The sequence below is a fragment of the Microcebus murinus genome, chromosome 2 (genome assembly GCF_040939455.1).
Source record: "Microcebus murinus isolate Inina chromosome 2, M.murinus_Inina_mat1.0, whole genome shotgun sequence".
Classification (NCBI taxonomy): domain Eukaryota; kingdom Metazoa; phylum Chordata; class Mammalia; order Primates; family Cheirogaleidae; genus Microcebus; species Microcebus murinus.
The window spans coordinates 40,509,051-40,536,704 of NC_134105.1; the positions used below are offsets into that span (position 1 = coordinate 40,509,051).

Sequence of the window (27,654 nt, forward strand, 5' to 3'; positions counted from 1 at the left end):
GGGCCGGGGAGACAGCTCGGTTGCAGGTGAGGAGGCCGGGAGGTGTGTGCAGCCCATCAGCTCAGTGGCAACCCGCAGGTCCTGTCCCGGGACCACACACTGGGCCTTTGGGCGCACTCTGCGTCCCCAGAGGCTGTGCATCCAAGCAAAGGACCTGCTGGGCTTTGGGCCTGCTCAGGCCTCACCTGGAGGGTCACAAGGCACCTTTGCACTAAGGGGTGTTACCGACGGGGTCTGTCCCAGAGAGGTGGGGCTGGAGGGAGACTGCCCGAGGCCCTGGGAGCTGGGGCAGAGTTGACTTGGGGGCCCAGGTCTCTGCAGGCCTTCCCAGGGCAGAGGTGACAGATGTGCCCTGTAGGGCAGAGCTGGAGCTGGGGGAGACAGCCGCAGGAAGGGCATACCCAGCTCCGGGCTAAGGAAAATCTTTGATAGGCTGAGCTGCCCCACAGTGGCTTTAGTTATCCAGGAAGTAGCCACCTCCCTGCTACTGGAAGTGTGTAAGTATGTCCCTATAAGCCTACTCAAGAGCAGGTGCCTGCCTTGTGGCGGACAGACTTGACTGCTCAAAGGGTGACACGGAAGGGGTGAACAGCCCATCCACAGAAGGTGGGAATGGCTGGTGGCGTGACACCCAACCTCTCCCGGGTGAGTGGGCCCCAGCGAAGGAAGGCTGCTCTCGTGGGGGGTCCCACAACCCTGGCCCTGTGTGGAAGGGGGTGTCCTGGGGTCAAGGCTCTTCCTAGAGTCCTCAGGCCATGGCCTGGGTGAAGGATGGAAATAGTTCAGGAGCCAAGGGCTGGGAGCAGGTGCCTTCCTCACTCTGAGTGGCCTTGGGGGGCCTGTCTCCTCTTGGGCATCAGCATCTTCATGGGCATCATGGTGCAAGACCCCTCCAGACCCGAGAGTGGTATCTTCTCCCCAAGGCTCATCTAGAACAGGCAGTGTGGCCGGGGCCTGTCCGTGGGCCCTGCAGGCCTCCTGCAGGCACCCAGGGTGAGGGAGTGAGGGAGACAGTCTGGAAACATCCTTGGGCATGTCCCCTCTCTAAAGCAAAACATTCACCACAGGGAGCCAGACTGGCAAAGGAAATTCGTTCCTTTTACAGGGACTGATCCCAGGGCCTGTCTGGAGAGCAGAGCCAGCCTTGGGGCACAGTGGTCTGTCCGCACTGGATAAGGCCCAGTCATGTTGTGGCCGTTGAGACAGGTGCCTAGGCAGGCCGGTTTGTATTCTGTCTTCTGCATGTGACAGCTCAGACAGCCCTGTCCCTGCTACAGCCACCAGGACAGGCTCCTCTGCACTCTGGCTGTGCAAGCAGGCCCATCTACACTCTGACAACAGTATTAGCCCAGTAAAGAGGTACTGGCCAGGGTATGGTCTCTGAGTCCACAAAAAGTGAAAAAGAAAATACCTTTATTTAGTTATCACTGAGTTCGCAAACACAGAAAGGACTAGAAAACCTGACTCCACTTTGCCACGTGGGCCTCTGGGCAGTTCTGACACCAGGGCCCCATCAGCAGCTAGACCACAGCATGCCAGGCCAAGCCTTCCCCGGGCCCTGGCTTGCCCACCTGTCCCATGGGAGGTTGGCCTGGACATGTCTAAGGGGCATTCCAGCTGCAGTTAGGACATCTGTCTCCATATCCAATAAGCTTTGCAAGAGACAAGTAGCAGGACAGGAAACCAGATGGACGGTGGCCCAGGGAAGGCAGCGGGTCTTGGCCCTGGGCTGGGTCCCCCTTGGGGATAACTGTTTGGCTGAGGCCACCTGTTATGGGGTGGGGTGGGCCTGGACACAGCTGGGACAGAAACCAGGACACTGTTATTTGTCTTCACACGTGGGAAGTGGTGGGCTAGCGGAGGGGGTGGAGCCTCTCTTGGCATCTGGCCCCACAAACGGCCCTTGTCCTCCAGGAAAGAGAGGCCCGGGCTTGAAGGACTTGAGTGAGCGTCCTGGCCCTGACCTCACTTGTTCGAGACCGTGGGCAAGTGTTTTTAGCTGTCAGGGCCTCAATTCTCTCATCTAGAAAGTGGGGCTGACCCCCGCCTGCCATCCTCACAGGCTCACACAGGGAAAACTGTCACCACCAGTGCTTGGGCTATGCCAGTCCGTCACTCTCTGGCTGGGCCTGCCCCCTGAGGCCTTTTCCCTCTCTGAGATTCCGTTTTCAGTCAAGTGGGGCTAAGTCTGGCCTCACAGGGTGGGAAGAATGTGTGAGCCTGGCCCCTGGCAGCTGCTCAGGAGAGTTGGAGAGTTGGGTTCCTGCCCCTGCGGCCTAGTCCTGCAGGCTCAGACGTTGGTTTCGAGCTCACTGATCTCGATGGTGCAGTGCTCCAGACTGGTGGCTGCCGGCTCCTCGTCCTGTTCCACCTGTACAGGGACGTGGTGGGGGCAGGCAGGGCCCAGCGTCAGCTCTGAGGCCTCGGCCACGCTCTTCACGCAGCCGTTCTGCTGGGTTGCCACGATCTCCTGGAGGCTCACTGGCTTGGTCTCGATGGGTGGCAGTTTCTGGAGAGGGGAAACAGGTATTGTCAGCAGCAGGAGGGACTGTTAGACACTAGGGAGGACTGAGTGGAACAGAACACGCTCAGGTCTGGGAACCACAGATAGATTTTCTAACAGTCACACTGTGTCGCCTCCCTGGGCTCCAGTTCCCAAGCTGTCCTGCCTCCCTGGGGCTGTCTTAGTAGAGAAGGGGACCTGACCCACAGGGTCCAGTGAGGGAATCGGTGGCTCCCCTGCCTGAGCCTCAGCTTCCTCCCTGTGAAGCGGGGCAGCTTACAACACAGCACCAAAGAGCACACACCCTCTACAGACCCACAGAACTGCGTAAGTTCCAGGAGGTCAGGGGGTTTCATCATAGTTTGTTCCCACTGTTCCTCCTGTGTCTGTATCAGTGCTGGCCATCACGGGTGCTCAATACATAGATGTTTGAGTAATCAGTACCCCTGTAACAGATGAGGAGACTGAGGCCCAGAGACATGGAGGGACGGGCTGAAGCCTGCCCAGCTGGTTGGTGGAAGGTCTGGTGCCCGCCCCACCGGCTCCCCTAGGAAGGGGCCACCAGGCTGGGAGGGGGCGCTGCTCTCACCTCCGTGCCCGTGTCCCGAGCAAAGTCCTTGCGGCAGATGTGGGCCATGATCCCCGCGGCCAGCGCATCCCCCAGCACGTTAATCATGGTGCGGAAACGGTCCCTGGTGAGCCAAGGAGGGCGGTGAGCAGCGGGCACTTTGAGGGGGGCTGGAAGGGGCAGTGCTCAACCCTGAGGAATGAGGCCACTGCAGCAGCCACCAGGCAGAGCCGCAGCCAGGTGGCTCCCCGGCCCCTCCCAAGCCCACTCCTTGGTGGTGCTGAAGCCGGTTGAGGCAGGGCTGGCCCCGGCGTGTGGCTGTGTGTCACACGGGCCCTATGCTTAGAAGCACCAGGCCTGGTTTAATGCTCTGCTTTTGCTATCTTGAAATTCTTTATAATTTTTAAACAAAAGGCTCCACATTTTCATTTTCAAACACTAAGGCCCACAAATTACGCAGCTAGGCCTGTGCTGATGAGCAGGGCACTCCCACCGTGCTGCACGTGGCAGTTCCCCAGCCCTCTATCCCGGGGAAGGGACTCAACGCCCCATGCCTGCTGCCCTCCACGCCAGGACTGGGCTGGGGCCAGGGCCAAAGTCCACTCACAGAGCCCAGTCGACAGCGATGATGAGGGTGATGTCGTCGGTGGGCAGTCCCACGGAGGTGAGCACGATGACCATGGTGACGAGTCCGGCCTGGGGGATGCCGGCTGCCCCGATGCTGGCCGCGGTGGCTGTGATGCTGCAGGAGGGGTGGGTGTGCTGTCAGGGCCCTGGCTCCAAGGAGGAGGCCAGAATGCCAGGGCCTTCGGGACAGCCACACGGGTGGGGGTTAGGAACACCACCTCAGGGAGTTCCCAGGGACATGTCCCTGCTCACGTCCTGTGGCCCATTGGACCCCCATCCCTGGCCTCAGGAGACCCTCCTGAGGAAGGGGTCGACACCTGCGTCTGGAGCTGCACCCCACCGGTCCCAGGACACTGTACTGTTAAGGAGCTCCCCAGGTGGTGCGTGGGCACGGCGCTGCCCCAGCCTCCCCAGGCTGGGACCGTGCGCTCGGCTTGCACACAAGGCTCCCCTCAGCCTCTGCCCGGCCCCAGCACCCTTCCCTCGGCTCCGGCCATGCCAGTGGCCTGTCCGTGGTGCTCAGTCCTGCCCTGTGCCCGCCTGCACTGCCCTCCCCTTCCCGCCTGTCCCCAAGCTCATTGCTTCCGGTCGCAGCCCTGTGTCCTCCCGCAGGCTGCAGGGCGGCCCTGCTGTGCCCTGAGTCCCAGCCCCAGCACCGACCGGCCTCAGGCTTGAGGATCCAGAAGGCTCCTCCGCCCCCCCCCCCCACGGGGGGAGGTGTCAGGATGCACCTGATGGTGATGATCTGGCCGAAGTCCAGCTCGTAGTTGTTGACCTGGGCGATGAAGATGGCGGCCACAGCCTCGTAGAGCGCGGTGCCGTCCATGTTGATGGTGGCGCCCACGGGCAGCACGAAGCGTGCGATGCGCCGGTCGATGTGGTTGTTCTCCAGCAGGCACTTGAAGGTGATGGGCAGTGTGGCTGAGCTGTGGGCAGAGGGGCCCGTGTCTGCACAGCACCCTCCTCCAGGATGGTAGGGAAGCTCACCCGGCCCCAGGCAGTGGCCCACGCAGGGGCAAGCAGGCGCCTGGCAGAGCGCACGCCGGCCTGCATGGGCTGCCCACCGCGTGGAGGGAGCGGCCCCTGGAAGAGACCTGTGTGCACTAGGCACTGTGCTGTGCTCTCCTGTGGGGCTGGGGGTTGAGTCCATTTCACACATGAAGAAACTGAGCCCAGAGGGGACCAAGGGCTGACCCGACGTCACACTGCTTTGCCAAGAGGGCAGGGAGTGGTGAACAGCAGGGGCTGTGGGCCGGCTGCCTGGGTTTAGATTCCAGCCTCCTACCCAGTGGCCCTGGCAAGTGCCTGAACCTTATGCCTCAGCTTCTTTGTCCCAAACCAGGGGTCCTCAAACTTTTTAAACAGTGGGCCAGTCCACTGTCCCTCAGACCATTGGAGGGCTGGACTATAGTTTTAAAAAAAACTATGAACAAATTTCTATGCACACTGCACGTATCTTATTTTAAAGTAAAAAAACAAAACGGGCAAAAACACCCGCGTGTATGTGGCCCTCGGGCCGTAGTTTGAGGACGCCTGTCCCAAACAATACCTGGGTTACAGAGGACAGAACAGTGTCTGCACACCGTCAGCACGTGGTCGCTATTATCGTTACCGTGTTTGTTACGAGAGTTCCTAGTGGCAGTGCTGGGACTAAAACTCAGGCTGGGGTGGCCCTCGAGCCCTTCCTCTCCCCACAGGCCACTGCCCAGGAGCCTCTAATGAGCCCCAGACGAGCTGGGCTCTGGCCGCGGTTCCTGCTGGCAGGAGGTGGAGGCTGCTGGCACTGTTTGGGCTTTGTCTTTCCCTTTTACGGCCTGGCCTCCGCCCTGGGTGGATGTTCCCGGACTGTGCCTTCGGGGCTGTTCTTCACTGTGGTCCGCTCCTCCTGACCCTGCGGGAGCTGCTTCAGCTGCCAAGGCTGGGGCCGTAGGTCTGCCGGGGGGGGGGGGGGGGGGGGGCTGCGGGGCTTCTCATAGATGGGGAAGCTGAGTCCCAGGGAAGAGAAAGCAGCAAGGGCAGGAGGCAAGAGCAAGGCCTTTGATGCCATAAGCACGTGGCCGGCTGGAGCCCCTACACCTTCCTTACTGTGGAGCGTGGACACTCCCGTGGGGGAGCGTCCTTTCTTCACAGCGTGGATGCTCTAACGACTGCTGCCTTTCGGCCTCTTGACCGGCAGCCTGGCTGGCACAGCTCTGAGTCCCTGGGGTCTGCTGCGCTCGCTCACTGGGGCGTGGGGCCTGAGGCCAGTGCTGACTCCTCCGGCCCGACAGCGTTCTCACCCTTCCTGGATCACCTCAGTCCCCTCAGCGACCCTGTGCTGGGGGGCTAAAATCACCCCCAGTCTGTGCACGAGGAAGCTGGGGCCCAGGGAGGGTGTGCCCGGCCCGCAGTCACACGGGGAGTGAGCGATGGAGCCGCCACTCAAATCCTGCTGCCTGGCAACCCTGCCTGCCGCCCAGCGAGAACAGCCAGGCCTGGCCCCAACAGGAGCACCGTGTGGCCGTGAAGGACAACAGCAGTTTCGCTGATGTGATTTCCAACAGATGCTACAGCTCTCTCCCTGCCCCTGACTCGCAGAAGGGACCCCCATATGGATGGAGTGTGCACCTTAGGGATGGCAGGCAGTTGGGAGGGAAGGCCCCAGAGGCGATTCGGGCTGGCGAGGCCTCAACCGAGAAATCCCTCCTAGGTCTTGCCACCATCGCGGCTCAGCCACCCCTGCGTCTGTGGCGTGGGCCACGCTGCACGCTCCCTGGCTCTGTGGCTGTGGGCCATGACGCCCGGCGGGCAGACAGAGCCCAGCCCCTGTGCCCGCCATCCTGCCCCGCCAGGGTACCTGGAGGAGGTGGCCAGCGCGATGAGCAGGGCCTGCAGGACGCCGCGGATGAAGACGATGGGGTTCTTCCTGGTGATGAAGAAGTAGAGCAGGGGCAGGATGAAGAGGCCGTGGAGCACCAGCCCGCACACCACGGTGACCGCGTAGAAGCCCAGCTTCTTGCCCACAGCCCTGGGGTCGTCCATCTCCAGGATCTTGCCGGCGATGAGGAACACGATGCCAAAGGGGAAGTACCTGGGGGTGGCAGGGTGGCATGAGCTCAGGTGCCGGGCAGATGGGGTCCCACCCAGCCTTGGCCTCTCTGGGCCTCCCCTGCCCATGTCTCTGAGGAGCCATCGTAGCGCAGCCCCAGCAAGGCCGCAGCCTCCGAGGGTGACTGTGAGTGGACCTCCCTCTGCATCGCCCCGTCTGGACTCGTGTGGTCCGAACTCAGCCTAGGAGTGGCAGCTGGTTCTCACCCCCTGTGTTTCCCTTCTCCAAAAGCTGAGCTGAGGAGGCTCCATATGATAGGGAAACTGAGGCCGGGAAAGCAACAGAGCCAGGCTGAGCTCTTGCCTCTCCTCCAGACCCAGCCGGAAGTGGCAGGCCCAGGGCTGGAGGGAGGCCTGGTCAGGGCTGGGGGACCTGTGGAAACACATGGAGCTCTGGACCCGGGCCTGGGGCTAAGCCTCATGTGTGGCTTTCTGCAGCGCCCCCAGGAGAGCAGAGGATGGGACCGTGGCCGCCCTCCACCCACCCAGGACTGGAAGCAGGGTGGGGTGAGAGAGGACCCGGCCCTGACCAGGCTTACCACCCAGCCACTGCCACGATCTTCATCACTGACTCGTTGAGGCACTGGCAGAAGCTGACCAGGGGGGCCCCGCTGTCACCCATGCGGCCCAGCATGATGCCTGCAGGGCAGGGACACAAGAGCTTGTCATGGAAGCACCAGGGGGACCCAGGCATGCCCTGCCCCAAGCAGGGTCATGTGCAGATCTCAGCCTGGCTGACATGGACCCAGGTTCCCCCTGCCAGCTCTGCCCCTACGCAGCCCCATTTGGATTTTTCTGGGGCATCCAAGGACTTAGCATTTGCCACCTCCCAACCCTAGGGAGGCATCGGGAAAGGAAGCTGGGATGAGGGGACCAAAGAAAGCCCTGTTCAGAGTAGCTGTGCAAGTGTGCTCACTCAGACACGGGCATACACTGATACCTGCACTGATGGGCACAGACTCTGGCTGGTGTGGACACACACTGATGTGGACACGGATGGGTACAGGTACACGCAGGCACAGGCACACGCAGACATGGGCACACACTGATACCTGCACCGATGGGCACGGACTCTGGCTGGTGTGGACACACAGACGGGGACATGGACGGTGCAGGTACACATAGGCACATGCAGACATGGGGACACACTGACATGCACACAGGCACAGGCACACACATGTCAGATGTGCTGAGGGGCACTTCCAAACACCAACTTGTCACACACTCAGGTCACTGAGGTCCTGGCCCCCTGCATGCCTGGCATCTTGGCCAAGATGCTAAGAGCCCCGTTATCCATCATCATGCGCCCATCTGTCCTGCAGACTTCACTGAGTGCCTGCTCCAGCCACTGCTGTGGTGGGCACTGGGTTGACAGAGAGCAGGCTGGTGTGTCTCCGCCTGCGTGGGGCTGTGCAGACTCCGAGCGACTAGATCCTGCAGTAGGGCCCAGCGTTTACGGAGCAGTGCGGGCAGGGGAGCTGTAGCCCCGGCAGCTGCCCCAGGGAAGACTTTGCTGAGGGTGTGATGCTGTGGGGAGACCCGGAAGCATGAGAAAGTGGAGGGGGGAGTGGCAAGAGCCGCAGGGCTGAGGGGAGCAGAGGGCCCTGGGAGGCAGCGTGGCCTGCGAGGACAGCGGCAGGCTGGGCCTGTCACACAGGGGTTTGGCTGCTTTCCAAATGCAGCGGGCAGAGCACGGTCAGCTGGTGACTCCTGAAAATGACACATGAGAGGGACAAGAGTGGAAGGCACAGGGACTCTAGGCAGCTTCCACAGAAACCAGGCGAGAGGCAATGGTGGCCTTGACCCCGGGTGGTGACAGCAGGCAGAGGGAAATGCACACGTTGGAGGGAGATTTCGGAGGCAGAACTAACAGGAGGGCGAGGTAGAAAGTGAGCAACCTGGAGGATGGCGAGGCTTTTTCCTGAGAACAAAACCCTGTGGAGACGTCGGGAAGCAGGAGGTGACGGCCCCCCAGGACCCGTGGGGGAGGCCGGTGCTGATTTTAGAGTGAGACTCACAGTGCCCCCCCACATGGCCTGGAAACACAGGATTGGGACAGACAAGCTAGATTGTTCTGGAAGGTCGGGAGTTGTCCCCAAGCAGGAGCTTTCTGTGTGTGTTGGTGGGCTGGGGGGCACTGTAGGCGGAGGCACACCCAAAGGTTGTGTGGGGTCTGAAGTTATGTTGTGTGGGGGCCTCTTTAAGAAAAAGAACAGAAAAAAGGCACAGGCCTCGGACGGGACCTGCAAGGGCCTGGGTCTGGGCTTTGTGGCCTCACGGTCAACCCCTGAGCCTGGGCCCTGGGGACCCAGGAGAGAGCGGCAGAGGGAAGGTGTGTCCCGGAGGCCACCGTGGGCACAGACGGGTCTGAGGGGGGCAGTGGGTGGCGGGGACGGGGGCTTTGAATAGACAGTTCTCAGCTCTTTAGTTTTAGTTTCTAGTTCAATGGTTTTAGCTCTTGACTGTGTGCTGCCCTCCCGCGTTATCCCCAGGCCCCAGGAAAAGGCTTGGGAACCGGCCGCGGGGAAGGGGCTGGGGCACAACTCAGCCCCCGGGGACCCCAACTCCTGGGGGGTGGGCAGCACCTGCTCTGAGTGAGGGTGCTGGGGGCCCGGCCACCCTGCTGGAGAGGAGAGGCAAGGGAGGAGGGACCTTTCCTTGCTCAGATGATGGGACAGAGCGTGGCGGGAGGGCTGCGCGTACCCATGGTGGCGGAGAAGATGACGATGCCCAGCACGTTCATGCCGTCGCTGGTGCCGGGTTCCACCTTGTACACGACTTCAGGCGGCGGCGTCAGGTCCAGGGCGAAGTTCTGCACTCGAGAGCCGTTCTCCTCCTGGACGCCATAGATGAGGATCCGCCGGGGAGGGGCCTCCTCCTGTGCCACCTTGGGGGACTTGATGACCGGGGTGGTCTTGGTGCGGTACTAGTGGTGACACCCCAGCCAGGAGGGAGTCAGGGCCAAGTGTGGTTGTTAATATCACCACCACCACCAACAAAACATCCCGAAAGCACGATTGTGTCCACTCAAATCCTATTTGAGTGGCAATGACCCTGTGCAGTAGGCAGGGCTTAGCGTCTATGTTACCAAAAAGGAGCTGAGATTCCCTCCTCCGTCTCTGTGCTGCCCAGCCCGCCTCCCTCTATCCCTATCCCTTCTCCTGTCTACAAACCGTCACCCCGCCTGGGCCTTAGCTAGCCACCTGTCCGTCCTCCATTCACCTACTTGGCCCCTCCCAACCACCCGGTATCCTTCTGCCTAATGGCAGCCAGTTGCCTTCCACCTTCCACCTTCCCCCTTCCACCTGGTGGAAGCGCAGAGCTTCTCTTAAAGGGCCCGGCCCATCCCAGGCCTCTAGACGGGGTGAGGTCCAGCTGTGACAGATTGAGCTTCCCCCAGAGCATTCCTGGGCTTCTCCCCCCCATTCCTCAGGTACGGGGAGCCCAAACAAGGGGCCTCCTGTCCTCCCAAACATACAGTGTCAATAAGTTAAACCTTCTAGGGAAAAGAAGGAACCACTTGGGAAATACATGGACCTAAAGTCTCTGTGCCTCATTTTCCTTATCTATAAAATGGAATCTTAATATTAATAGTCTCTACCTCATTGGATTAAATGAGACATATATATATATAGTGCTACCACAGCTCCTGGCACATGGTAAGCCCTATGTAAGTATCATTGCTATCATCATCATCATTATCATCATCATCCCACTATTGAACACTCTGTGTTGGATGCTGGAGATACAAAAGTGAACCAGACATAATTTCTGCTCTGAGAGCCATGGAGAAGGAGTGACTAACTCTGCCTGAAATTGTCAGCTTCAGGCAGATGGGGACATCTGACTTGGGTCTTGAAGGATAGGTAGGAGTTTGCCAAAAGAAAAAGGGCATTCCAAACAGACATGAAGTAGAGTAATAGTCTGTCTTTCTCTCTCATATTCTCAATAATTCCCTATCACAAGTGGAATAAAATCCAAACCCCTTGGCCTTGCATTCAGGGCCCTTCACAATCTGGCTCATTTTATAGGTTAAGACCCAAGAAGTTAGAAGAGACCCAGTGATTTGCAGAAGCCTTCACAGCTCCTTATTTTGAAGGCTCCTCTCCAATTCTAGCCATTCCTTTGTGACCCTGGGTCAACACAGCACAGGGCAGGGGTCCAGGAAATGCCTGCAGGATTGAGTCAATCAACTAGCCAACATTTTAGAAGGGGAAAAAGAATTGGAAATTATCAGAAGTGCAGACAAAGATTGATGTACAAGGATGTTTGCCACAATGTCTCAAAAGGCAAAACTTTGGCCAGGAAGTCTATAGTCCCAACACTTTGGGAGGCCAAGGCAGGAGGGTCACTTGAGGCCAGGAGTTTGAGACCAGCCTACATCGTGAGATCCCCCATCTCTACAAAAAATTTAAAAATTAGCCAGGCATTGTAGTGAGTGCCTGTAATCCCAGCTACTTGGGAGGCTGAGGCAGGAGGATTGCTTCAGGCCAAGAGTTTGAGGTTGTAGTGAGCTATGATGACAGCACTGTACTCCAGCCTGGATGACAGAGTGAGACCCTGTCTCAAAAAACAACAACAACAACAGCAACCACAAAAAATGCCCCAAAATAAACCAATGAAAGTTTGAAAAGATCCTGAAAGACCACTGAAAGGGGGAATGGGTAAATAAAATACAGTCCAGCCTTACAATAAGCTATTATATCACCACTAAATATTTTCCTTTAAGAAACATTTAATAACCAGGGAAAATGCTCATGATATAATGTATAATGGAAGTGAAAAAAAAAAGCAAGATGCAAACTATATATGCACTATGATCCTAATATTATTATTTATTTATTTTTGAGACAATCTCACTCTGTTGCCCGGGCTAGAGTGCCGTGGCATCAGCCTAGCTCACAGCAACCTCAAACTCCTGTGCTCAAGCGATCCTCCTGCCTCAGCCTCCCGAGTAGCTGGGACTACAGGCATGCACCACCATGCCCAGCTAATTTTTTCTATATTTTAGTTGGCCAATTAATTTCTTTCTATTTTTAGTAGAGATGGGGTCTTGCTCTTGCTCAGGCTGGTCTCAAATTCCTGAGCTCAAACGATCTGCCCACCTCAGCCTCCCAGAGTACTAGGATTACAGGCGTGAGCCACTGCACCCGGCCATATTTTTAAAAATATATTTAATGCCGAGAAAAAAAGACTAGAAGCATACCATCTGCAATTGCTATTGCTAGGTATTGGCACTGGAGTGATTTTTATTTTCTACTTTATATTTTATAGTGTTTTCGTAATTTTCTACAGTGAACATTATTACTATTTTTCTTAGTGGGACAAAGGATGATTTTAAAAAGAAAGGGAAAATGGGCTTAGAAGCCAGACAGGCCTGGGTTTACCACTAGCTTTGTCATTTATAAAGATAACCCTGGGCAAGTCGTTTAATCCTTCTGAGCCTCAGTTTCCTCATCCGGGAAATGGTACTGATGCTACTCAGTGCAGGGTCGCCGTGAGGATGAGGGAGAAGATGCACAGTGAGCACCACATGGAGCCTACAGCAGAGCAGGCACTCAACAGAGGCCTCCCTCTGCCCCTGTACTTTTTCTTCATGAAAAACTGAACCCAGGACATGGGTGTGGCCATTGGAGCTTCTAAGGATCTAGGTCCCCCCACCTCCCCTCCCCTCTAACACCCCACCCCCAGGAGAGAGGGAGACGGGCTGGGCAAACCTGTCACTTTCTAGCCAGGCCAGCTGTCCCTGCTCACCTGCCCCTCCTGTCTGCCACCCCTTCCCCTCCCTCAACCCACTCACCTGTTTGAACGTGGCTTCCACCAGGTTGGCTGGGAACATGTTCCTGGGAAGAGAGCCAGCAGTTGAAGAATTCCAGAGCCCAGGACAGCGGGGCCCTGAGGCTTGGGTCCTTGGGGTCATCTGAACATCTCCCTCGGCAATCGAGGCCTCCCTAGAGCCGGTCCCCTCCCTCTACCGTCTCACCTCTATACCCCAGGCCCCCACCCCCAGCACTTACAGCGCCCTAACTACAGCCCGTGAGTTTCAGCACCAGGCCTTTGTCACCCTGTTCCCTCTGCCTGGAACGCCCTGCCTGCTTCCCTGTCCGGCTAACTCCTGCTGGAATCAATCTCGGGTCAGGCACCACTTCCTCTGCCAGCCCTCTCCGACCGCCCCAGGCAGGCCCCGCGCTCCCTGTGTGCACGGGTCACCTCCGCCCCACCAGGCTGCAGTGCGGTCACTGCATGACCTGTCTACCGCCCCGAGATAGCGGCCGCCTTGAAGGTGAGACTTGGTTGTGCATATCCTGGCTGGGGAGCCCAACACAGGACCTGGCACATAAGTGGGATCACTATTCTTATTAATATTTTATTATAAAGCTAAAGCTGGAGGGGTCTTATCCTACCAGATGTGAAAACACACTGTAAGATGTAACCATCAGGACAGTGTGATACCAACTCAAATGTCAGTGGCACAATCAATGGACAGAACCTGTAGCCCAGAAACAGAGCCTAGTACATCCGAGTATTGCATATCTGATAAAAGTTGCTTCGCAAATCAGCAAAGAAAAGAGGGATTCGTTAGGGAATACTGTACAGCTGACCAGCTATTTGGAAAAATAAACGTTAGATCCTTATTTAACACCTTATGCCAAAATAAATTCCAGATGGTTTAAAGAAATAATTCTTTAGAAAATGAAACCATAAAAAGCTAGAAGAAATATAAGTCGATACTTTACCAGCTCTCAGAATATGAAAGGACTCTCTAAGAATAAAATGAGCAACAAATCAAGAGATTTTACTACATTAAAATTTAGAAATTCCTGGCCGGGCGCGGTGGCTCACGCCTGTAATCCTAGCACTCTGGGAGGCCGAGGCGGGCGGATTGCTCGAGGTTGGGAGTTCGAAACCATCCTGAGCGAGACCCCGTCTCTACTAAAAATAGAAAGAAATTAATTGACCAACTAAAAATATATATACAAAAAATTAGCCGGGCATGGTGGCGCATGCCTGTAGTCCCAGCTACTTGGGAGGCTGAGGCAGGAGGATCGCTTGAGCCCAGGAGTTTGAGGTTGCTGTGAGCTAGGCTGACGCCACGGCACTCACTCTAGCCTGGGCAACAAAAGTGAGACTCTGTCTCAAAAAAAAAAAAAAAAAAAAAAAAAAAATTTAGAAATTCCTAAGTGCAACATGGCACTTAGGAATTTAGTGCCATGGCAACATGGCACTAAAAAAATTAGTGGGAAAACTGGTGAAATCCAAATAAGGTCTGTAATTGAGTTAATAGTATTGTACCAATTTAATATCTTAGTTTTGACAGATGTACCACAGTCCCGTAAGATGCTAACGTGAGGGGAAGCCGGGTGGAGGATGTATGGGTCTTCCTGCACGATCTGTAATTTTCTGTAAACCTAAAATTATGCCAAAGTGAAAAACTAAAAAAACAAGAAGCTCCCAAGACAGATTATGATACCACTAAAATAATAAAGCAAAGGACAAACTGGGGAGACTACGGGACCAGGTGCTATCATCCTGAATCTATGAAGAGCTTCTACAAATCTTGTCCTTGCTTCTGTGTCCAGCGTCTGTCTCCTCTCCCCAGAGGGTCAGCTCCCTGCGGGGTGGAGACCTCTGCTTTGCTCCCTGCTGTGTTCCCAGCACCTGGGGAGGGGGGTACCTGGCACACATCAGGCCCCCAGTGGATATTTGCTGCACGAACAAACAGACCACAAAACATTAATACCAGTAGGAAAATGATGGACAGATAGGACAGACAATTCGCTTCACAAAAGAAGAAAGATAAATGGCCAAAAAAGCTTTTAAAACGATATTCAGTGTCATCAATATAGTGAAGGTATTGTCATTTATCAAACTGACAAAGTATTTTTTTAAATGACAATGCACGGTGCTGGGGAGGTTTGGTGAGATGGGCACCCTCACAGGGTTCTGACAGCAGACTTTTTTGGAAGCAATTTAGCAATTCATGTCAAGAGTCTCAGAAGCACTGATATCTGTGTCCTTACGATGCCTTTCCAGGAACTGATCCTAAATCTGAGACGCTGGGAGAGATGTGTGTTCCTGCACTCGCCCTTCCTGGAACAGGCGTGTGCCTCACACTCAGCTGCCTCGTCCACCTGCACCACCCACCCACGCACTCTTGCTCTCGCCAAGTCTCTTTCAAGGCTCAGCTCACACACGCCCGGAGTTTTAGATGTGGATATGAATACGCGGCATTTCTTAGCTCTACACCCTGGCAGCCATTGTTGGATGCAGAAACTGTCATTACTGCTGCTAATGTACAGGTTCATCGTAAGCATATGGCAGGAGGAAGAGGGTGGAGAATGAGCTATCAAGGCACAAAACTTGCAAGAATGGTCATGGTTATGTTGTGACCCACCTGTAATTTACCCTCTTCCTACGCATTTCAGTTTTGTCACAAGAGAGAGAAGCAGAGCTCTGGAGCTAGGATCTCAGAAGCTTAAACAAAACTTTTTTTCCATGAGTTATAAGCAGATTTGTCAGCAGAATGGGAGCTGCCTGTAAGGACTCCTGACATCAAGCAGACCCGAAGCACCAGTACGCCGGGGTTAGTGCTGGGGGCGTGCCGGGGCTTGCGGGCACACAGCCGGCCAGAGATCAGCGGTTCCCCTGCCCTGGGCATCTATGCCCGGGGTCGGTGGGGGGTGCCCGTGCTGCCCTGATTGTTAAGTGTTTGAAAATCTCTCCTGGGAACAGCCCCAGGAAGCTCAAGTGACTTGCAAGGTTGTTTTCTAGTAAAACTTAGAGGGAAGTCTGCTTTAGCCTGAGCAAAAACTAAGAACTTCCAAAAGGTCATAAGAAACCAAATGGAACTTATACCTACTGTGTACATTTCTTTACACTTTCCTTTAAAATTAGAATAATTTAAACTGTGGGCTGTGGCCAGGACGGCGAAATTCTCTCCTCCTTCCTTAGAGGAGCCCTGCCAGGTGGAGGGCCCAGCAGGTCCTGCCAGCAAACCCTGGTTCCACGGAGCTGTGAGTGGAAGTCACCGGGTGGTGCTTCCTGGAAAACTCTTGGAGAGGTGCAGAGGTCCCTTTGGTTCTGTCCCCCAGTTTTCTTGCCTGGAACATGGACATAAAGGCTAGCAACTTGGCTGGACCACAAGACACACTGACGATGAAGGCCGGGTGCCGAGCGTGGCAGAGCACCCAGGCGGACAGAGCTGGAACCCTGGCACCAACGCTGCCCACCTCTGGCTGCCCGTTTCGGGGAAAACACAAGCCGCCACCTGACTTAAACCTCTGCCACTTCGAGTTTTCTTAACCCGTAGCCAAAAGCAATTCCTGACTATGTGTGCTCATACTAATAATCAGTGAACTTGTCCTGCAGAATTTAATCAATAATTACATTCTTGATTATTAAATAGGAAAAGGCGCAACATTGTCTTTTGGCTTTGGGCCCCCATAGGAAGCTTCCTGCTTGTCCCATGAGGCCTATGCTCCTGGTGGCAGCTACATAAAGCACAGGACATGCCTGGAGACAGCCACAGGGTTGCCTACCAAATACCCACACGCTCTGCCCTGGGCCTCCCTGCGCGTTTCTCCGGGCAGGGCCAGAATCCACCTCTCAGCTCCCCTCCTCGCCTACTATTCGTAAGTTCTCACTGTGATGGTTCCACACTCGCCCCGAATCCCATGTCCAAAGCCCAGGCCCCAAAGGTGGTGACTGTTCTTCTCAAGCACAGCTCCCAGGAGCCTCATCCGGTTCCGGATGGGGTGACTGGGAGCCGTAGACATAGCCAAGTCATTACGTAATCTCTGTGGTGTTTTAATAAGATTGGAAAAAAAGAGAAGGGGCCAGCTCTGATTAGTGTTCCGCCTGCGTTTCATTCTGTGCGTCTGCACTGTGGGCGGACGTCAGTGTTCTGGAGCCCCCGCTTGGAGCCCTGGGAAATGAATTCGTGCCTTGACGGGTCATCCAGGGACATGGCATGTCGTGTTCCTCTGGATCATCTTTGAGGCGTGGACACATATCTTTGCACCCGAGGTGTGTGGTGGGGCCTCCTGTCTCCGTGCAGTCAGTCCCACGCTGCTCTGACTTCCGTTTGCAACACTTGCCGAGTTCCCCGTTCCCTTCCCGGTCATCTGTGCTCTCGTCCAGTCACCAACACAGGGCAGGCACCTGCTCTGGGCCAGAGTGTGGGTCAGGAGGCCCCAGGTACCCTCACTGCCAGTGTCCCCAGCTTCTGCACATCCTCAGAGCATCAGGAGTGGCTGTCCGCATACCCCCTCCTCCGTCTGTCCTGCGAGGGTGGGCAGCCTGGTGCAGGGATTTGTATTGGCTCCCGGGCTCTCAGCATGACATCTTTGCCCAGAGCAGGTGCTCAGTAGAGGGGGGCTGACCAGAACGGAAGTGACTGCAACCCTCCCAGGGCATCCCGGGTCTCCAGCCATATCCTGTCCACTCCAGCCCTCCTTCCCAAACCCACCAGCTTCCACTTCTAAAGCCTCACAGCCAAGCCCTCCACCCGGCCTTCACGGTCTGCTCTGCTCTGTCCTCTCAACCGCAGCTCTCAGACCCGCCGCCTCCTCCCTGGCTCGTGGGCCTTCGTGTTTCAGAACCACAGAGCTAGAAGGAAACTTGACAATCACTGGGGAAACTGAGGCCTGCAGAGGGGGACTGGCCTGCCCAGGATCACGCAGTGACTTACTATTGGCAGCACGGAGATGAGACTACAGGTCTCCTAGGAGCTGGACCCTGGCCCAGGAAGCATGTGCTGTCTCCTGGCAGCCCCACTCTCTGACCAAGGAATGGTGACGGAGATGCCCAACCGCCCGGTTTTGCAGAGCAGCTTGCCTCAGGGCGGAGAGCAGGGTCGGGGTGGGGGAGCCTCAAAGCAGAAGGATCAATTTTCTCCATGTGAAAAGCAAGGGAGAGCAGGGAAGGCTCTGGAACATTTGACTCTGACACGTGTGTCCAATCCGGAGCCCCGCAGGCCCGAGCAGGGGAGGCCGTGGCGAGGAGGGCGGCACTGCCAAGTCCCCCCACCACGTGCAAAGCTGTTCTGAATCACAGACTCCAAGAAGTGATGACTCACAGTCACCAAATCCTAAAACTAATGGAACTTAGAAGTGCGGCTTCCAGAACACCCGGTCTCCAGGTCTCCTGCCCGCTGCTCGCTGGGCTGGGTGGGCTCTGTGCCACCTCCTGGGCGGCTGGGGACCTGCTCGCTCCGCACATTCTCCCTGGGCCATTCCGGCTGCTCCCGGGGCTCCAGGCCCCAACTCCGCTGATGAGCCCGTGCCCACGTGCGCACCCGGCAACACGGAGCCCCTGCTGCGTGCCAGCCGTTCTAGGCTCTGGGGCACAGCAGGGAACAGATTAGTAAGATCTAGCCCTCACCAGGCATGCTATATTCCACTGGAGGTGACAGAAAAAGAAATAAAGACACACGTGGATGAGACAATGCTGGGTAGTGATGAAGGCTAACAGGAAAAGTAAAGCCAGAGAAGATAATCGAGCTACAGGCCAGGGCGGGGGAGGGGCCCCTGGGAGGCGGTGACACGGAGGCATGAGGGAGGAGCTGTGGCCTCTCTGCGGGAAGGGCCGTCCAGAGAGGGGCGACGACACCCAGACGGTCCGGTCCGAGTGGCGGGGCCAGCGTGGCATGCAGTGGGGGATCACCAAGGGCCGGGGAGCCACGTGCAGATTACGATCGGTCGTGTGGAATGTGGTGGGTTGAGAGCAGGCTGGGGAAGGAGCTCCCTGGCTGCAGGGCTGGGAACAGACCGTAGGAAGCCAAGAGAAAGCTGCGGCCAGGCTGGCGCTGGAGCGGGCGCCGATGGCGGGGGTGGCAGAGGGGACAGAAGGGCCGTGGTTTGGGACGTGGTTTTCAAGGTAGAGCTGACGGAATTTGCTGAGGAGTTGGGTGCAGGAGGTGAGTGAATGAGAGACGGCAGCCCCAGATGGCGGGCTGAGGAAAGGGTAGAATTATGGGGGGGCGTGTTAATTTTGAGATGCCTTAGACACATACAGTGAGACTCTGAGCTCAGATGAGAGGTTCCCAGGCCAGAAAGACAACTGAGGAGCGCCAGGGTGCAGAAGGTGCCCACAGCCCTGGTAGGGACGAAGAGTCGCCAGTCTGGTGAGTGCGCACAGAACAGCCCTGCTGGCTGCCTTCTGGTTCCAGACGCTATGGGTGAGAAACATGCAATAGGAACGAACCCGCTAGCACTCTCAGACCCTGAGTTCAACACAAATTTCAAAGGATAAAAGAGGAGCTAGAGATTTCCCTGCGGAAGCGGAGGGAGTGGCGGATTGATTGCGCTGATGCCCCAATTGGTGGGCTTCCTTTGCCTTGTAACACCCTGGTCCCCTCCCACCCTGAGTCTGGGCTTGGCCACGTGACTTGCTTTGGCCAAGAGGATGTTAGTGGACTTGCCTAAAGCAAAGGCTTTAAAAAAACACTTGCATGTTTTTATTTCCTCTCCTCCTCTACTTCCATCATAAGAAAATGCTGAGGCCAGCTCTCTCCTGGAATCCTGTCACCACCAAGAAATAAATCCTGGCCGCCCTGCTGGGATATATAATGATCACCGGGAGCACAGCTGAGTCGTCTCAGCCAAGATGACCCTAGACCAACTGTTTCCCAGTTGAGCCACCAGCTGCCTGCAGACACATGTGCGAGCTCAGTCCCAGTCAGCAGAAACTTCTAGCTGACCTCTAGACTTGTGACTGTCATTTTAAGCCTGTAAGTCATAGGTTGGTTTGTTACACAGCAGTAACTAACTGATACAGAGAGAGTTTCTTTAGAGAGAGGGAGCGGGGCTGTGTGATGAGCATCTATCCCCGTGGGGAGGAAAGGAATGCTTCATGCTTCTCCCTAACTTTAAGCCAAGAGAACTACTCAGAGGCCTTGGCCTGTGTCCCCTGGGACTTGAGGAATGTAGGGGCTGGTGCCTGACTCATGTCCAGAGGCCCTGGGAAAGGCCTGCACTTCCAGCAAGGATGTGTGTGCTTCCCCTGGGCCAGATTTGGACCTTGCAGAAGGGCTGCTGCCCACAAGGTCACCCAGAGGGAGTCAGTCACCAAGCAGAGGAGTTGGCCAGAGGTCAGGCCTGCGGAGGGCGCTGTAGGCAGCCAGAGATAACAGGGATCACTGAGTCACGGGACAGCAGGTGAGATACCGGAGACAGGAGGGCTCCAAAGAACCCATCAAAGTACCCCTGAAGAAACACAACCAGGGAACACCTACCCCAGCTCACCCCATCTCTGCTCTAGCAGGCCCTTCCTAGCCCACCCCTTGCCTCTCCCAGCAGGGAGCAGGTGGAGCAAGAAAGAGAAGCAAACTCACCACGGCCCCCTTCCCACTGCAGCGTTCCACGTCCAAGTCGTATCCAAAAGGCCAGGGCGGGGTTTGTTTTAAATCGGATGAGTGTGCAGTTTTAATGTCAGACAGGACTGGGCCCATACCTGCACCTGACTGGAAGGGGAGCGGGCCTCCGGGAGCCCATATTGCCAGTCTGGGGGGGAGCCCCTCTGCCCCAGGGTTGCACCTAGCACCTCTACCTGGTGGCTTCCACACCTCCTTCTCCACTGGCCAACCAGCAGCTCACATCTCCCCCAGCACCTGCTCTGGGGCCATCCCGTGGCTCGGTGACCACACCACTGTCCACGTGGATGCTCAGGCCAGAAACCTGCGTGTCGGGCAGTCAGCACCCACCTCCTCCACCCTCCCCTGCGCCTCACCCACCTCCTGCCAATGTGCCCTCCAGGGTACCCCCTCAGGCCTGGCTCTGCCTTCACCACCCCCATCCACAGCCACTCCACCCGCCTCTCTCCCCTTCCTGCCCCTCACCCCTTCGCTCCAGTCACTCGGAATGAGCTGGGACTCCGCACCACGCCCTCACAGCTCAGGACCTGTGCCGAGCTCCTGCCTAGCCCGGGCGTGCCCTCTCTGCCACTCTTAGACTACTACAGGGCGGCTCTGCTGCCCTGCCGCCCCTGACCTCGCCCCACCCACAGCCTCTGCCTCCCGTTGTCGCTGGCTGCGGTGGTCCTTCTCTCCTGCGAGACTCTGCTCCTCCAGCGCAAGGGTGCGGCACAGAGCCGGCACTGCAGAGGGGGCGGATGCCTGAAGGAGAGGAGGGGTGGCCTTGAGGGAGACTTGGGAAAGGGAGTCCCAGGTGGCTTTGCTGCTGGGTCTGCAGCACTTTCCTGCGGGTAGGACGCAGGATAGAGAAATGTGGTCCAGAGCTGACCTGGCTAAGGTGTGGCACCCCAGGGCAAGAGCACTGTCCTTGGAGTCAGACAAGAGTGGGTCGATCCTGGCTCCACCATCTACCTATTGGATGATCCTGGAAAAGTCATGTCACCTCTTTGATCCCTGTTTTCTTATGTGAAAAAAGGGGACCAATGACGAAAGGGAGGGAGCCGTAACTGCTGGCCTCCCGCCTCACAGGCTGGGTGTGCACGAGCACCTCTCGGAGGCAGCACCCTGGGCACCTTATTGGCTGCAGAGCGGACCTGCCCTCGAGGTGCTCCCAGCCTGGGGCAGAAGATGCAGTGTGAGCCCAGCGGGAAGCCCAGGGGCTATGGGAGCAGACGCGTGGCAATCGTGGCCCCTGCACCCCTCTGTGTGTGGCTGTGTGGGATCCTGGCAGGGCAGGGCCTCCCCAAGCAGTGTGTGGGTGGCGAGTTACCTGATGAGGTCCAGCAGGGCGTCGGCCGAGCTCATGATGGGCTTCCCGCTCTGCTCCGTGGTCTCCTTCTGAGCTGCACCGCCCGGGTGGATGATGGAGACCATGATGATGCCCACGATGACGGCCACGAAGGTGGTCCACAGGTAGTACGCCACGGTGAGGATGCCCAGGCGGCTGGAGGTCTTGGCATCCAGGGAGGCGAGGCCGGACATCAAGCTGGGACATCAGGTGGGTCAGCATCTGCGGGTGGGGGAGGCCCAAGCCCGGCCAGGCACCAGGCCTGCCCACTCTGGCCCCCTCCAGCCGTGCCGGCACCCTCACAGTGCCCCAGCGAGTCCCTTCCCCCAGTGACCTGGTCCCACGGCTCCGCCCGGCCCCTCTGCTCTGCCCTCTCCCCCGTGCCCAGGTCGCAGGCTGAGCGTGGTCACCCCTCGTGGCCTTGGCCTGTGCTGGTGCCTCAGAGACTCTCCTTCACTTGCCTGACTCCTACCGCAGGCAAGAGCTAGCCCAGGGTCACCTCTCCGGTCTACCTGCCTGTCCCACAGAGTTAGGAGTCCATTCTGGGGCTCCCTTGGTCCCCAGCCGCCTCTGTCATGACCCTGGTTGTCACTGACCGTTTCCTCCTCTGTCTCTCTCACCAGACTGAGGCCCCTGAGAGGAGGGACACGACTGACTTCCTTCCCAGTGCTGGGGGCTGACACCACACTCATGCAGGTTTCCTGAATGAACCGAGTGAGCGCTGGGCTGGAGTGGGTGGCCCGGGTCCTAGCTCCAGGTCTGCCAACTGGCTATGTGACCTCAGGCAAGCAACTCACTCCCCCATCTTTGGGCCTCAGGGTCCCCATCTGTAAAATGGGGCCATGAGCAGTACCACCCTGGGGCTGTCTTGGGTTGGGGCCTGGGCCCAGACTTGCCCTCACAGGGGCCTGCGGGTCTCTCTCCTCTTGGCGCCTCCCGCCTCTGGCCACGCTGACCTGGGCGCCCTGCCCACCAGAGCCAGGGCCCAGAGCCCGGGAGGCTCTTCCTGTGGCCGTGGTGGGGGCAGGGGTGGGGTGTGGGTGAGAGAGAGATTAATTAAGGAAATGCTTGTGTTTTGCTTTGCTGCCAAAAGGATTTTTCCCCAAAGCCCTTTCATTCTTTCAGATAAAGGAAGTATTTGTCTGGCTTTAATCATGTAAACAAGAGCAGATAATCCCTCATCCGGCTCCTCTTATCATTAGACTCCTCATGGCACTGGGGTTGAGCACAGCAACCCGTCCCCAGGCAGTGCCCTGCTCTTCCCCCAGTAGCAACAGGCTAACAGTGAGCCCCAGTTTAAGGGTCCCCTCCTCCAGGAAGCCTTCCCTGACCACCAGGCTGAGTGACGGTCCAGTCTCTGGGCTCCCGCAGTCCTTGTGCTTCCCTCTGTCCTGGCCCCCACCACACTGACTTGCTGTTTACTGCAAGGGCCTCCAGGGTTGGGCCAGGGTCTGATTCAACCCTGATTCAGGGTTCAGGGTCTGATTCAGAGCCAGGCACAGCCTGGCCCAGGGCATGGCTTGATAGCAGATTGCTGAGTGAAGGAGTGAAGGAATGAGTGAATGAATGAGTCAGTGTTTACAATCTCTGCTCCTGCTCATCTGCCAGGGTGCCATATGTCAGTGATGGGCTTAGGGTGGGTCTCAGACATAAATCCTGACAGGCTTGTAATGGGATTGTGCACCCAGAGGAAATGAAGGGTCGCCCTGCAACCATTACCCAGGAGAGATTATCCCCGCCAGGGCCAAACAGTCCCCCCACCACAAAAGAACCCCCCTCAGTCAAATCCAACCGCCTCAGGCCACAGGGAAGCCGTGGCCCTGAGACGAAGACCTGCCCGAGGTCTCACAGGACACTGGTGCCAGCTGGACCGGAACTCAGGCCCTGCAGGCCTGTCCTCTTTCATGCGTTTATTCAGACTTTTAGCACATGCCCGAGGGAAAATTGCTTGGGCGCAGGAGTTCGAGACCAGCCTGAGCAAGAGCGAGACTCCATGTCTACCAAAAGTAGAAAAATTAGCCGGGCGTGGTGGCGAGCGCCTATAGTTCCAGCTACTGGGGAGGCTGAGGCAGGAGGATCCCTTGAGCCCAGGAGTTTGAGGTTGCTGTGAGCTTTGATGATGCCACGGCACTCCACCTGGGGCCACCAAGCAAGACTCTGTCTTAATTTAAAAAAAAGGTAAACCTGTACCAGGAGGGTCACTGAGATGGTATTTGTAGGGGCACAGACCTGGGACTGATTTAATAAATCACTGACGCAGATTAGATTAAAAGGTGCCGTATAGCAGCCATTGGAAGTGGGGGTGTCCTGGAAAGATGCTCCTAATTTAATGCTAAGTGGAAAAAGCAAATTACCGCATCCTGGCTGGGCGTGGTGGCTCACGCTTGTAATCCTAGCACTTTGGGAGGCCGAGGCGGGCGGATTGCTCAAGGTCAGGAGTTCGAAACCAGCCTGAGCGAGACCCTGTCTCTACTAAAAATAGAAATAAATTAATTGACCAACTAAAAATATATATACAAAAAATTAGCCGGGCATGGTGGCGCATGCCTGTAGTCCCAGCTACTCGGGAGGCTAAGGCAGGAGGATTGCTTGAGCCAGGAGTTTGAGGTTGCTGTGAGCTAGGCTGACGCCATGGCACTCACTCTAGCCTGGACAACAAAGGGAGACTCTGTCTCAAAAAAAAAAAAAAAAAAAAATTACCGCATCCTTTGTAGCTCTGCGCCCCTGAAGTGCGGCCAGGACGCGTACACACGAGTGAGGGATGGTGGGAGGGGTGCAGATGAAAACTGGATTTCAGAAAAGGATAAAGGGCCTCTCGGGGGGGCCCTCTGGGGAAGAGGCCTAACACAGGGAGGTGCCAACTCGGGGACAGGCCCAGATGTGGGGAGGGTGCAGGTCCTACACAGAGCGGAAGAGGACCCCAACCCAGGAGGGCGGGAGAGGACCCCGACCCAGGAGGGCGGGAGAGGACCCCGACCCAGGAGAGAGGGAGAGGACCCCGACCCCGCCCCAGGGGGCACCCACTGGCTTGGGACAGGAGAGTTGGTGGGTAAAATGGGGAGAATCCCGTCACCTGGGACCCAAGTTCTGCAGGTGAGGAAGGAACTGCTGGCCACCGCTGACCCCCCAGCCTGGTGCCGGCAGTGCCAGGCCACCGCAGGTGCCGGCACAGGCCGAGACGAATGAGTGCCAAGCGGGGGAGGGCGTGGACTTCACATGCAGCGCACATCTCTCCCGGCACTCACGGTCACGAGAAAGGTGAGGTCCTGCCACTGGGCCTTTTGGGGGTTCCTCTGGGTTGGGGCTCTTTGGTGTCTAGGACTTTGGGGCAAAGCTGTTAAAGTGACTTTTCTGAGAGCCTGCAAGCTGGGGCTGGGTGGAGAGGGAGCACTGGTCACATGGGCATGCACAGAAAAACCGAACTCTAGAAAGTTTAACGGTAGTTGTCTTTAAACTAACGTTGGGTGGTGGGATTATAGGTAATTTTTGTTTTGTTTTGAACATTTCTTCACATTCTCTGTTCTTCCTAAACGAGCATATCTTCTTGTGCAGTGGAAAGCCCGGCGCCTCGAGTCCCAGCCGCCACAGAAACCACCGCCTGTCTGGAGCCTCACTCCCCAGACACCCAACATGCACCCTACTCCATCCATCGTTAAACAGCCTTCTAACTGCCCTGTGGAATTAGAATGCGAGCCACATTTGTAATGTAAAGTTTTCTAGAAGTCACATTAAAAAAAAAAAAAAAGCCCAAACAGGTGAAATTCATTTTTTTGGTGAAGTTAAGTTTAATAATACTTTCTTTAACCCGGTATATCCAAAAATTGTCATTTCAATGGGTAGCAATATAAAAATTTTTGTACTGTTTCAGGTTTTAAATTTTAATTTAAAGTAATGAAATACAATCAAAAGTTCAGTTTCTCAATTGCAATAACCACATTTCAAGAGCCTGATAGCCACTAATGACTCGTGGCTGTGGTGTGGGACAGCCCAAATCTGAGTTACAGAAAGAAAGGAAAGCTCAGGAAGGGAAGAGAGAATTGGCTAAGCCACCAGCTGGGGAATGTAGCATCAGGATTGAAACAGGGATTTCCAATTCAGGACCTTGTGGGGTTTCCCCTCTCCCACAGGGCCTCTTGGTGGTACAGGCCTGGTTTAACTCCTGTGGGGAAAGGAGGGTCTTCTCGTTTGGGATGACCATGATTTTTTTTTTTTCAGTACAGACAGAGTCTCCCTGTGTTGCTCAGGCTGGTCTCAAACTCCTGGCCTTAAGCAGTCCTCCTGCTTTGGCCTCCCAAAGTGCTGGGATTACAGGTGTGAGCCACCACACCCAGCCCATGGTATTTAATGTGATCCAGTCCATGTAATAATGACTTTTCAGTTCAACTCTGAGAGTTCACGACCTGCCCATAGCTACAGCCCTTATATCTGTGGTAATGAGTTTCCCATCTTTGGAGGCATGCAAGTGGAGCCTGTTGTGGTGCTAGATGGAGACTTCCGGATGGAGTGGGAGGTTCCACGAGGATGACTTCAAACACACCTTCTCACTCTGTGATTTATGGGGAGGGGAGAATAGGCAACCTGGTCTCTCCCACTCCAAGCCGGGTGCCCCTGGGAGACCCTGAGGTCCTTGAGGGCCCCAGGGAAGAGCCTCTGGGAGCCCAGAGGTCTGCAGCTCCCTCCCAAGCCATCTGGCCACCACTCAGAGCCCAGGGATTGCGGATCAAGAGATTGCAGTGATTAGAGACGTTAACCCGCAGAGGCAGTGGGGACTCCTGCCCAGCCAGTTTCAATCTGGTGATTGTTCCGCTGGCAGGGGTGGGGGAAGGGAGGCAGTGGCTGCCAGGCTCCTGGGAGAAAAAGGCCACTTACTGACCCTCACCTGGTTCTCACACTCAGCCCTGAGTTGGGAGCCATGACCCCATCTCCCACTGGGAGGCCTGGGCACTCGGCCATCTACCAAGGGCTGGTGGCAAAGAGGTGGGTGGGATGGAAACAACTCCCTGTGGCTCTGCCCCCAGCTCCCTGTGCCCCTCACTGCAGAGAGAGCCCCAGAGAGCCACAGGCAACCCCACTGCCAGGGCCCCTCCCCGTTGCCCTCAGGAACTGTCCAAACTCCTTCTATGGCTTTGGGTCTGCTGCAGGGCTGCACTTACTCTCCTCTGTGTGTTCACACTACTGCAGCCTCTGTGATCTCCCTGCTGCTCCTTGAACTGCCTCCACACTGGTTGTTCCTCCTGCCTGGACCTCTGTCCATCAGTCCTGACCCTCTCCCTCCCCTGATCCAATCTCCCCAACTCTGCCTCCACACTGGTTGTTCCTCCTGCCTGGACCTCTGTCCATCATTCCTGTTCCTCTCCCTCCCCTGATCCAATCTCCCCAACTGGGCAAATCTCCACTCACCTTTTCCAAGCTCAGCTTAGACCTCACTGTCTCTGGGAAGCCCTCCCTGATTGCAGCCATCTCCACTTCCCCAGGGCACCCTGTGCTTCCCAGTTTGTTACACGGCATCTTGCCAGTAGGCTCACCCCACATGCCCAGTGCCTCTGGCACAGGGCAGGCCGGCAGGGAAGGAGTGAGTGAGGCAGGGGATGCGGAGCAGCCCACCGCCCTGCCTGCTGCTGCTTCTTTCCTGCCCGACTCATCTCCCCCAGCTAGGAGCCCTTGGGCAAGTTACTGAGCCTTGGTGTGCCTCAGTTTCCACCAAAGGTGAATGGGGATGATAATTGTTCGTCCCGAGGGTTAGTCCCCATTTAAAACAGGGCCTACTATGTAATAAGTATGCAATATATTTCTTTCTTTTTTTTTTCAAGACAGGGTCTCACTCTATCACCCAGGCTGGAGTGCAGTGGCACAGTTATAGCTAATGGCAGCCTCAGACTCCTGGGCTCAAGTGATCCTCTCACCTCAGCCTACCAGTCACTGGGACTCCAGGTGCACGCCACCATGCCCAGCTAATTTTTTGTAGAGATGGGATCTGGTATGTTGCTCAAGCAGATCTCAAACTCCTGGGCTCAAGCCATCCTCCCACCTCAGCCTCCCAAAGTGCTAGGAATAGAAGACTGAGCCACTGTGCCTGGCAATAATACATTTCAATTATTAGTAATCCCTCCATGTTGTCGTCATTTGGAGAAGGAACTGCCCACCCAGCAGATCGGGAGCTCCTCCAGGGC

At 56.5% G+C, this 27,654-nt stretch overlaps 1 protein-coding gene across 3 annotated transcripts in view; it reads right to left on the minus strand.

Annotated features, from left to right (window-relative positions):
* Positions 1–1,416: 1,416 nt before the first annotated feature.
* The window catches only part of SLC1A7 (solute carrier family 1 member 7), a 47,557-nt gene continuing 21,319 nt past the window's right edge, over positions 1,417–27,654 (minus strand). Inside the window, exons 3-11 of one of the 3 annotated variants that reach the window (XM_012776280.2) lie at positions 21,467–21,682; positions 12,586–12,628; positions 9,489–9,711; positions 7,325–7,424; positions 6,535–6,768; positions 4,430–4,624; positions 3,679–3,813; positions 3,093–3,195; positions 1,417–2,509 (exon numbers count right to left, since the gene is read on the minus strand). In XM_012776280.2, the coding sequence (XP_012631734.1) occupies positions 2,291–2,509; positions 3,093–3,195; positions 3,679–3,813; positions 4,430–4,624; positions 6,535–6,768; positions 7,325–7,424; positions 9,489–9,711; positions 12,586–12,628; positions 21,467–21,682 (1,468 nt within the window). In that variant the 3' untranslated portion in view covers positions 1,417–2,290. Of the gene's footprint in view, positions 2,529–3,092; positions 3,196–3,678; positions 3,814–4,429; positions 4,625–6,534; positions 6,769–7,324; positions 7,425–9,488; positions 9,712–12,585; positions 12,629–21,466; positions 21,683–27,654 lie in introns of those variants that run through there. The other 2 variants (XM_075998486.1, XM_075998493.1) reach the window with 2 other exon arrangements.